This window comes from Vanellus vanellus, assembly GCF_965231255.1.
Source record: "Vanellus vanellus genome assembly, contig: HAP1_SCAFFOLD_2362, whole genome shotgun sequence".
NCBI lineage: Eukaryota > Metazoa > Chordata > Aves > Charadriiformes > Charadriidae > Vanellus > Vanellus vanellus.
In genome coordinates, this window is record NW_028127799.1 from 1 (window position 1) to 11,303 (window position 11,303).

The 11,303-nt window shown below is 64.8% G+C and overlaps 1 protein-coding gene across 1 annotated transcript; it reads right to left on the reverse strand.

Moving 5' to 3' along the window:
* Positions 1 to 226: 226 nt before the first annotated feature.
* LOC309684985 (nephrin-like) lies at positions 227 to 11,300 on the reverse strand (the record flags this gene model as incomplete). The annotated part of the gene is given in 11 exon segments (XM_082500817.1): positions 227 to 358; positions 361 to 389; positions 1,839 to 1,950; positions 2,796 to 3,061; positions 4,111 to 4,270; positions 5,245 to 5,422; positions 6,828 to 6,847; positions 6,850 to 6,948; positions 8,736 to 8,876; positions 9,843 to 9,980; positions 11,183 to 11,300. Coding segments are annotated over 11 exon segments (1,393 nt in total), but the record flags the coding sequence as incomplete, so codon positions are not given.
* Positions 11,301 to 11,303: the final 3 nt, after the last annotated feature.

The window sequence follows — 11,303 nt, forward strand, 5'->3', positions numbered from 1 at the left end:
GGGTCAACCCCCCCCCCCCCCCCCCACTGCCGGACCACTTCCGCATCTGAGCATTTCCGGTTGCGCAAGACTTCCGGTTGCGCCTCCTCCCCGCCACTCCGGTCCACTTCCGGTCCACTTCCGGTCCACTTCCGGTCCACTTCCTGTCCACTTCCGGTCCCTTTCCCGCCCCTTTCCGCTCCCCGCCCTTCCTCCCACCCGCTTCCGGCCCCCGCCGCCCCCTCACCGGAAGTGACGGCGCTGATGACGGCGGCGGCGCTGTCGCCGCGGGCGTTGCGCGCCCTCACGGTGACGTCATAGGGCGTGGCGGGGCGGAGCCCCCCCAGCGTCAGGGCGGGGCCCGGCGCGAGGATGGCGGCGGGGGGGGAGGGGCCCCCGGTCCCCTCGCGCTGTCGGGGGGGGGGGGGGGGGGGAGAAACCGGAAGTGGGTGGAGGGCGGGGCCGGAAGTCGGACCGGAAACGGAGTGGGCGTCACCGGAAGCCCCGAGAGAAGCGCGGGATTGGGGGAGGGGAAGTGATGGGGGACCGGAAGCAGCGTGGGGAAACCGGAAGTGAGGCCGGAGCCCACCGGAAGTGACGCGAACCCCGCCCCCTCCACGGGGAACCGGAAATGGGCGCGGTGGGGCCTTTTGGGGGGTTCTCGGGGGCCCCAAAGGGGGTTTTGGGGTCCCCGTTGGTTTGGGGTGTCCTGAGGAGGTCCCCCGCGGTTTTGGGGGGATTCAATGGATTTTGGGGTCTCCCGTGGATGTTTTGGGGTCTCCGTGAGCTTTTGAGGGTTCCTCAGGGGATTTTGGGGGGACTCACGGGATTTTGGGGTCTCCCGTGGATGTTTTGGGGTCTCCATGATGTTTTGAGGGTTCCTCAGGGGATTTTGGGGGGGGGGGATTCAATGGATTTTGGGGTCGATTCAATGGATTTTGGGGTCTCCCGTGGATGTTTTGGGGTCTCCATGATGTTTTGAGGGTTCCTCAGGGGATTTTGGGGGGGGGGGATTCAATGGATTTTGGGGTCGATTCAATGGATTTTGGGGTCTCCCGTGGATGTTTTGGGGTCTCCATGATGTTTTGAGGGTTCCTCAGGGGATTTTGGGGGGTTCAATGGATTTTGGGGGGGTTCAATGGATTTTGGGGTCTCCCGTGGATGTTTTTGGGTCTCCGTGAGGTTTTGAGGGTTCCTCAGGGGATTTTGGGGGGGGATTCAATGGATTTGGGGGGGGGGTCAATGGATTTTGGGGGGGTTCAATGGATTTTGGGGGGTTCAATGGATTTTGGGGTCTCCCGTGGATGTTTTGGGGTCTCCGTGATGTTTTGAGGGTTCCTCAGGGGATTTTGGGGGGGGTCAATGGATTTTGGGGGGGATTCAATGGATTTTGGGGTCTCCAGTGGATGTTTTGGGGTCTCCGTGAGCTTTTGAGGGTTCCTCAGGGGATTTTTGGGGGGATTCACGGGATTTTGGGGTCTCCCATAGTTGTTTTGGGGTCTCCATAATCTTTTGAGGGTTCCTCGTGTGTTTTTTTGGGGGGGATTCACGGGATTTGGGGATCTCCCATGGATGATTGGGGGTCTCCGTGAGCTTTTGAGGGTTCCTCGTGTGGTTTTTTTTTTGGGGGGGGGGGGGGGGGATTCAATGGATTTGGGGGTTTTCCAATCGATGTTTTGGGGTCCCCGTGAGGTTTTGAGTTCCCACGGGGGGATCTCATGAGGGTTTGTGGGTCCCATCAAGTTTTTGGGGGGTTCCAGCGGGTTTTGGGGCTCCCTATGGGGTTTTTTGGGGGGGTACCCATGGGGTTTTTGGGGTACCCATGGGGGGTCTTGTGTCCCGCCCCCCCCCCCCCTCACCTGATGAGGAAGGTCTGGGGCAGCCCCCCATCGAAGCCGGGGGTCCAGGTGAGGCTGAGGGAGGTGGGGGTGACCCCCGACACCTGCAGATTTTGGGGGGGGTCCGGGCGATCTGGGGGGAGGGGGGGGGGGGGCAAGGAGGGTCAAAGGGTTCCCCACGTGCCACTGGGAACCCCATTTCCTCCCAGCGTCCCCCAGTATCCTCCCAGTGCCCTCCCCCATTTCTTGCCGGTGGCCACAATATCCTCCCGGTGCCTCCCAGTATACTCCCAGTGGCCCCAATATCCTCCCAGTGGCCCCAGAGTCCCCCCAGTGTCACGCATCTCCCCCCGCCCGGGGCCCCCAATATCCTCCCAGTGCCTCCCAGTATCCTCTGAGTGCCCAACTGGATTGTCCCAGTGCTCCCAACATCCCTCCCAGTGCCCCCCCCCCCAATCCTCCCGGTGTCCCCATAATGCTCCCAGTCCCTCCCAGTACCTCCCCAGTGCCTCGTTGGACTGCCCCATCTCTCCCAGTGCGCCCCCCAAAGTCCTCCCAGTGTCCTCCATGTCCCCCCAGTCCTTCCCAGTCCCATGTTAGTGTCGCCCAGTACCCTCCCAGTGTCCCCCGAGTCTCTCCCAGTCACCTGCCAGTGCCTCCTAGTCCCCTCCCAGTGCCCCGTGGGATTGTCCCAGTGCTCCCAATACCCCTCCCAGCACGCCCCAGACCCTCCCAGTACCATCCAATCTTGCCCCAGACCCTCCCAGTACCATCCAATCTCATCCCCGTTCCTCCCAGTACCAAACCAAGAACCCCCCCTTGGCACTGGTACCACCACCCCTGGTACCAGTAACCTCCCAGTCCTAAATACTGGTAGAAGATATCCCTCCCAGTGCTGCCACCACCTCCCAGTACCGGCTACCCCCTGATACCAGTATGAGCGCCCCGATACCAGTAACCCCCTCCCAGTGCCCGTACCGGCCAGCTGGAGCTGGAGGCGGCGCCGGACGGTGCCCAGTGGGTTCCGGGCGACGCAGACGAAGGTGCCGAGAGTCCGGTTCTGGTCCTGGTCCCAGTTCTGGTCCTGGTGCCAGTTCTGGTACTGGTGCCGGGGTCGGGTCTTATACTGGTCCCGGTTTGGGTGGTGGTACTGGTGGCGGAGGAGGGCCCGGTCCAGGGTGATGTTGGTCACGGTGAGGAGGCTGCTGGTCCAGGGACCCTCACGCCACTGGTGCTCCCGGAACCTGAGGTAGAACCAGCACCAGTTTGGGGAGGAACTGGGACTGGGGTGGGGCGGAACTGGGAGCGGGTTGGTCCAATTGGCCCCAGTTGGCCCCAGTTGAGCCCAGTTGGCTCCGGATGGGCCTCGGTTGGGTCTAATTGGCCCAGTCGGGCCCCAGTTGGGTCTGGTTGACCCCAGTTGGGTCTGGTTGACCCCAGTTGGGTCTGGTTGGGCCCCAGTTGGGTCTGGTTGGGCCACAGTTGACTCCAGTTGGGTCTGGTTGGGTCCCAGTTGGCTTTGGTTGACCCAGTTGGCCCCAGTTGAGCCCAGTTGGCTCCGGATGGGCCTCGGTTGGGTCTAATTGGCCCAGTCGGGCCCCAGTTGGGTCTGGTGGGCCCCGGTTGGCCTCGGTTGGGCTCAGTTGACCCCAGTTGGGTCTGGTTGACCCCAGTTGGGTCTGGTTGGGCCCCAGTTGACTCCAGTTGGGTCTGGTTGGGTCCCAGTTGGCTTTGGTTGACCCAGTTGGCCCCTGTTGAGCCCAGTTGGCTCCGGATGGGCCTCGGTTGGGTCTAATTGGCCCAGTCGGGCCCCAGTTGGGTCTGGTGGGCCCCGGTTGGCCTCAGTTGGGCTCAGTTGACCCCAGTTGGGTCTGGTTGACCCCAGTTGGGTCTGGTTGGGTCCCAGTTGGCTTTGGTTGACCCAGTTGGCCCCAGTTGAGCCCAGTTGGCTCCGGATGGGCCTCGGTTGGGTCTAATTGGCCCAGTTGAGCCCCAGTTGGGTCTGGTGGGCCCCGGTTGGGCCCAGTTGACCCCAGTTGGCCCCAGTTGGGTCTGGTTGACCCCAGTTGGGTCTGGTTGGGCCACAGTTGTCTTTGGTTGACCGTGTTGGCCCCAGTTGGGTCTGGTTGGGCCCCAGTTGGCCCCAGTTGGGTCTGGTCGACCCATTTGGCCCCAGTTGGGTCTGGTTGACCCCGTTGGCCCCACTTGGGACTGATTTATCCCAGTTGGGCCCAGTTGGGTCCAGTTGAACCCGGTGTGGCCTCATTGGGGAGGTGGGGGGAAGGGGGGGTACCTGACATCATCGGGGCGCAGGGCGTGGCCATGGCGCTCCCAGTGCAGCTCCACCCTGGGCACGCCCTGGGCGCGGCACCGCAGCTGCGCCGACTCCGCCCCCTCCGGCACCAGCACCGGCACAGGCTCCGCCTCCGGCTCCGCCTCCAACTCGGGACCATCTTGGGGGGGGGGGGGAGGGGCGTCAGGGCTGGGGTTGGTCACCCCCCCCATGGGGTGTCCCCGGGAACCCCCGAGTCATCCCCTCCCCCCCCATTGGGTGTGGCCTCCATTGGGTGTCCCCTCCTATTGGGTGTCCCCTCCCATAGATGTCCCCCATAGATGTCCCCATTGATTGACCCTAATTGGATGTCCCCTCCCATTGGATGTCCCCATTGGGTGTCCTCTCCCATTGGATGTCCCCATTGGATGTCCCCATTGGGTGTCCCCTCCCATTGGATGTCCCCATTGGGTGTCCCCTCCCATTGGGTGTCCCCATTGGATGTCCCCATTGGGTGTCCCCTCCCATTGGACGTCCCCATTGGATGTCCCCTCCCGTAGATGTCCCCCATAGATGTCCCCATTGGGTGTCCCCCATTGGATGTCCCCCCCCCATTTATGTCCCCCATAGATGTCCCCATTGAGTGACCCCCATTGGATGTCCCCATTGGGTGTCCCCTCCCATAGATGTCCCCCATAGATGTTCCCATTGATTGACCCTAATTGGATGTCCCCTCCCATTGGGTGTCCCCATTGGGTGTCCCCTCCCATTGGACGTCCCCATTGGATGTCCCCTCCTGTAGATGTCCCCCATAGATGTCCCCATTGAGTGTCTCCCATTGAGTGACCCCCATTGGATGTCCCCATTGGATGTCCCCATTGGGTGTCCCCTCCCATTGGATGTCCCCATTGGATGTCCCCATTGGATGTCCCCTCCCATTGGGTGTCCCCATTGGGTGTCCCCTCCCATTGGACGTCCCCCATAGATGTCCCCATAGATGTCCCCTCCATAGATGTCCCCCGTGAGGTGGCCCCTCCCCCCAGATGTCCCCAACTTGGTGCCCCCACCCCATGTCCCTCACTGGGTGGGTCGTCCCCCCCCCACCCCCCTCTTTTCTCCCCTCCCCCCCTCCCCCCCCCCCCCCCGGTGACCCACAGCGCACGATGAGGCGGACGATGGCCCTGGCGGGGGGTGGCACTCCCGTGTCCACGTGACACTCGTAGGGTCCCCCCAGTTCCCGCCGCGCCCCCCACACCCGCAGCCGCCCCACGGGGGGGTCCCCCTCCGCCTGCAGCCCCTCGGGGAGCCCCTCGGCCACCGGCCCCTCCTCCGCCTGCGGGGACGGGGACACCGCTGTCACACTGTCACACTGTCACACACACACACACACACGGCCCCACTGCGCCACTACTGCCCCACCGCGGCCCCACTGTGCCCCCTCTGCCCCCTCCCAAATGTCCTCGTGGCCGCGATGGTCCCCCCGTGTCCCCCCATGTCCCCAATGTCCCCTCAATGTCCCCGTGTCCCCCCATGTCCCCCCTGACCCCAATGTACCCCCAATGTCCCCCCATATCCCCATGTCCCCAATATCCCCATGTCCCCCCCAATGTCCCCAATGTCCCCAATGTCCCCTCAATGTCCCCGTGTCCCCCCAATGTCCCCCCATATCCCCCCATGTCCCCAATGTCCCCCCACGTCCCCCAATGTCCCCCCGTGTCCCCCCATATCCCCATGTCCCCCCCAATGTCCCCATGTCCCCCCATGTCCCCCAATGTCCCCATATCCTCCCACGTCCCCCCACGTCCCCATGTCCCCAATATCCCCATGTCCCCCCCAATGTCCCCCATGTCCCCTGATGTTCCCCGATGTCCCCATGTCCCCCCATGTCCCCAATATCCCCAATATCCCCATGTCGCCCCCAATGTCCCCCCATGTCCCCCCATGTCCCCAATATCCCATGTCCCCCCCAATGTCCCCAACGTCCCCACTGTCCCCCAATGTCCCCCAATGTCCCCAATGTCCCCAATGTCCCCAATGTCCCCCAATGTCCCCAATGTCCCCATGTCCCCCCCAATGTCCCCCATGTCCCCCCATGTCCCAAATATACCCAATGTCCCCATGTCCCCCCCAATGTCCCCCCATGTCCCCCAATGTCCCCATATCCTCCCACGTCCCCCCACGTCCCCCAATGTCCCCCAATACCCCCAATATCCCCATGTCCCCCCCAATGTCCCCAATATCCCCAATGTCCCCAACGTCCCCAATGTCCCCCAATGTCCCCAATGTCCCCAATGTCCCCATGTCCCCCAATGTCCCCCAATGTCCCCAATGTCCCCAATGTCCCCATGTCCCCCAATGTCCCCCAATGTCCCCCATGTCCCCCAATGTCCCCCAATGTCCCCCATGTCCCCCCATGTCCCAAATATCCCCAATGTCCCCATGTCCTCCGATGTCCCCATGTCCCCAATATCCCCATGTCCCCCCCAATGTCCCCCCATGTCCCCCCATGTCCCCAATATCCCCATGTCCCCCCCAATGTCCCCAACGTCCCCCATGTCCCCCCATGTCCCCAATACCCCCAATATCCCCATGTCCCCCCCAATGTCCCCCATGTCCCCAATGTCCCCCGATGTCCCCATGTCCCCAATGCCCCCATGTCCCCCCATGTCCCCCCAATGCCCCCATGTCCCCCCCATGTCCCCAAGTCCCCCCCTCTCCCCCCCCGCCCCCCCCCGTACCAGCCGCGCCCAGCGCAGGCAGCCGGGGGGAGGGGACTGCCCTCGACGTGACACAGCAGCTCCGCGGTGTCACCTTCGTCCACCACCACCGGGTCGGGGACCCACACGATGGCCGGGGGGTCTGGGGGGGGAGGGGCAGGGCTCAGCGGGGGGGGCTGGGGGGCTGTGGGGTGCTGGGGGGTGCTATGGGGTGTTACGGGGTTATATAGGGGCTGTGGGGTGGTATAGGGTGGTATAGGGTGCTATGGGGTGATATAGGGTGCTATAGGGTGCTATGGGGTGGTATAGGGTGGTATAGGGTGCTGGGGGGTGCTATAGGGTGGTATAGGGTGCTATAGGGTGCTATGGGGTGGTATAGGGTGGTATAGGGTGCTGTGGGGTGCTATGGGGTGGTATAGGGTGGTATAGGGTGCTATGGGGTGATATAGGGTGCTATAGGGTGCTGGGGGGTGCTATAGGGTGCTATGGGGTGGTATAGGGTGGTATAGGGTGGTATGGGGTGATATAGGGTGCTATAGGGTGCTATGGGGTGGTATAGGGTGCTATAGGGTGCTATGGGGTGGTATAGGATGCTATGGGGTGATATAGGGTGCTATAGGGTGCTATGGGGTGGTATAGGGTGGTATAGGGTGCTGGGGGGTGCTATAGGGTGCTATAGAGTGGTATAGGGTGCTATGGGGTGATATAGGGTGCTATAGGGTGGTATAGGGTGGTATAGGGTGCTATGGGGTGCTGTGGGGTGCTGCAGGGTGCTATAGGGTGCTGTAGGGTGGTATAGGGTGGTATAGGGTGGTATAGGGCGCTATGGGGTGCTATAGGGTGGTATAGGGTGCTATGGGGTGATATAGGCCGCTATAGGATGCCATAGGGGCTATAGGGGGCTATAGGGGCTATGGGGCTATGGGGCACTATGGGGTGCTATGGGGCACCATAGGGCGCCATAGGATGCCATAGGATGCCATAGGCCGCTATAGGATGCCATAGGGGCTATAGGGGGCTATAGGGGGCTATGGGGCACTATGGGGCACTATGGGGCGCTATGGGGCGCTATGGGGCACTATGGGGCGCTATGGGGCGCTATGGGGCGCTATGGGGCGCCATAGGGCACCATAGGATGCCATAGGATGCCATAGGCCGCTATAGGATGCCATAGGGGCTATAGGGGGCTATAGGGGCTATGGGGCTATGGGGCGCTATGGGGCGCTATGGGTCGCTATGGGGCGCCCCACAGTGGACGAGGAGCCGCAGGCGGGCGCCATTGGTGTGCCATAGGGCGCCATAGGGCACCATAGGCCGCTATAGGATGCCATAGGGGCTATAGGGGGCTATAGGGGGCTATAGGGGCTATGGGGCGCTATGGGGCGCTATGGGGTGCTATGGGGCGCTATGGGGCACTATGGGGCACCATAGGGCGCCATAGGATGCCATAGGCTGCTATAGGATGCCATAGGGGCTATAGGGGGCTATAGGGGCTATGGGGCACTATGGGGCACTATGGGGCGCCATAGGGCACCATAGGGCGCCATAGGATGCCATAGGCCACTATAGGATGCCATAGGGGCTATAGGGGGCTATAGGCGCTATGGGGCTATGGGGCGCTATGGGGCGCTATGGGGCGCTATGGGGTGCTATGGGGCGCTATGGGGCACTATGGGGCACCATAGGGCGCCATAGGATGCCATAGGATGCCATAGGCTGCTATAGGATGCCATAGGGGCTATAGGGGGCTATAGGGGCTATGGGGCGCTATGGGGCACTATGGGGCACTATGGGGCGCCATAGGGCGCCATAGGATGCCATAGGATGCCATAGGCCGCTATAGGATGCCATAGGGGCTATAGGGGGCTATAGGGGCTATGGGGCTATGGGGCGCTATGGGGCGCTATGGGTCGCTATGGGGCGCCCCACAGTGGACGAGGAGCCGCAGGCGGGCGGCGGCCGTCCCCTCGGCGTTGCGGCACTCCACCCCATAGGTTCCGGCGTCCCCACGGCTGACGTTGAGGATGTCCAGTGACTGCCCCTCCCCCAACCGGTGCCGGGGGGACCCCTCTGGGGGGGGGGGGGGGAGGGGCGGGTCAGGGACACGCCCAACCCGGGAACCCCACCCCCACCCCGAGTCTCCCAGTAACCACATAACCCCCTCCCAGTGCTCCCAGTAACCCCCAAGCCCCATCCCAGTGCCTCCCAGTAAATCCCAGTGCTCCCAGTAACCCCCAAGACCCCTTCCAGGGCCTCCCAGTACATCCCGGTAACCTCCAAGCCCCATCCCAGTAACTCCCAGTGCCTCCCAGTGCCCCCCCAGCGCCTCCCAGTGCCTCGCAGTAACCTCCAAGCCCCCTCCCAGTGCCTCCCAGTGCCCCCCCAGCGCCCCCCACTGCCCTTCCCAGTGCCTCCCAGTGCCCCCCCATCTCCTCCCAGTACCTCCCAGTGCCTCCCAGCGCCTCCCAGTGCCACCCCAGTGCCTCCCAGTAACCTCCAAGCCCCCTCCCAGAGCCTCCCAGTGCCCCCCCAGCGCCTCCCAGTGCCTCCCAGTGCCCCCCCAGCTCCTCCCAGTACCTCCCAGTGCCTCCCAGCGCCTCCCAGTGCCTCCCAGCGCCTCCCAGCGCCTCCCAGTGCCCCCCCAGCGCCTCCCAGTGCCTCCCAGTGCCCCCCCAGCTCCCCCTGCCAGTGCCTCCCAGTGCCTCCCAGTGCCCCCCCAGCGCCTCCCAGTGCCTCCCAGTGCCCCCAGCTCCCCCTGCCAGTGCCTCCCAGTACCTCCCAGTGCCTCCCAGCGCCTCCCAGCGCCCCCCCAGCGCCCCCCACTGCCCTTCCCAGTGCCTCCCAGTGCCTCCCAGTGCCTCCCAGTACCTCCCAGTGCCTCCCAGTGCCCCCAGCTCCCCCTGCCAGTGCCTCCCAGTACCTCCCAGTACCTCCCAGTGCCTCCCAGTGCCCCCCCAGCTCCTCCCAGTACCTCCCAGCGCCCCCCACTGCCCTTCCCAGTGTCTCCCAGTGCCTCCCAGTGCTCCCAGTACGCACCGGGCAGGAGGGGGCGGCCGCCCAGGCTCCAGGCGCAGCTCTCCAGGGGGGGGTGTGCGCGGACGGAGAGGGGCAGTCGGACCCCCCCGTGCTCCCGCGCCACCACCGGCCCCTCCCCCACCGCCAACTGGGGGGGGTCTGGGAAAGGGGGGAGGGGGAGGGGAGGTCCCAGTGACCACGCACACCCCTCCCAGTGCCTCCCAGTAACACCCACTGCCATCCCAAGGACATCCCAGTACTCCCAGTAACACCCAGTGCCCTTCCAGGGACATCCCAGTACCTCCCAGTACCCCCCAGTGCCATCCCAGTCTCTCCCAGTACCCCCCAGTCCACTCCCAGTCCCCCCCAGTGCCCCCCAGTCTCCTCCCAGTGCCCCCCAGTCCCCTCATTGCCTCCCAGTGCCTCCCAGTCCCCTCTCAGTCCCCTCCCAGTCCCTCCCAGTGCCCCCCAGTGCCCCCCAGTCCCTCCCAGTCCTCTCCCAGTCCCTCCCAGTACCCCCCAGTGCCTTCCAGTGCCCTCCCAGTGCCCCCCAGTCCCTCCCACTCCCCCCCACTCCCCCCCCAGTGCCTTCCAGTGCCCTCCCAGTGCCCCCCAGTCCCTCCCACTCCCCCCCACTCCCCTCCCAGTGCCTCCCAGTCCCTCCCAGTCCCCTCCCAGTCCCTCCCACTCCCCTCCCAGTCCCTCCCAGTGCCCCCCAGTCCTCTCCCAATCCCTCCCACTCCCCTCCCAGTCCAGTGCCCCCCAGTCCCTCCCACTCCCCTCCCAGTCCCTCCCAGTGCCCCCCAGTCCCTCCCAGTCCTCCCAGTCCCTCCCACTCCCCTCCCAGTCCCTCCCAGTCCCTCCCAGTGCCCCCCACTCCCCTCCCAGTGCCTCCCAGTACCCCCCAGTCCCTCCCACTCCCCTCCCAGTCCCCCCCAGTCCCTCCCAGTGCCCCCCAGTGTCCCCCAGTCCCTCCCACTCCCCTCCCAGTCCCTCTCAGTCCCTCCCAGTGCCCCCCAGTGCCCCCCAGTCCCCCCCACTCCCCTCCCAGTGCCCCCCAGTCCCTCCCAGTGCCCCCCAGTGCCCCCCACTCCCCTCCCAGTCCCTCCCAGTCCCCCCCAGTCCCTCCCAGTGCCCCCCAGTGCCCCCCAGTCCCTCCCACTCCCCTCCCAGTCCCTCTCAGTCCCTCCCAGTGCCCCCCAGTGCCCCCAGTCCCCCCCCACTCCCCTCCCAGTGCCCCCCAGTCCCTCCCAGTGCCCCCCACTCCCCTCCCAGTCCCTCCCAGTGCCCCCCGGTCCCCTCCCAGTCCCTCCCAGTCCCTCCCACTCCCCTCCCAGTGCCCCCCAGTGCCCCCCACTCACGCCGCAGCAGGAGGCGGTGGACCGCGCTGACGGCCACCCCCAGGGCGGGGCTGGTGGCCTGGCAGGTGACGAGCGTGTCCTGGTCCCCCGCGGCCACCGCCAACCGCAGCCGCGACCCCCA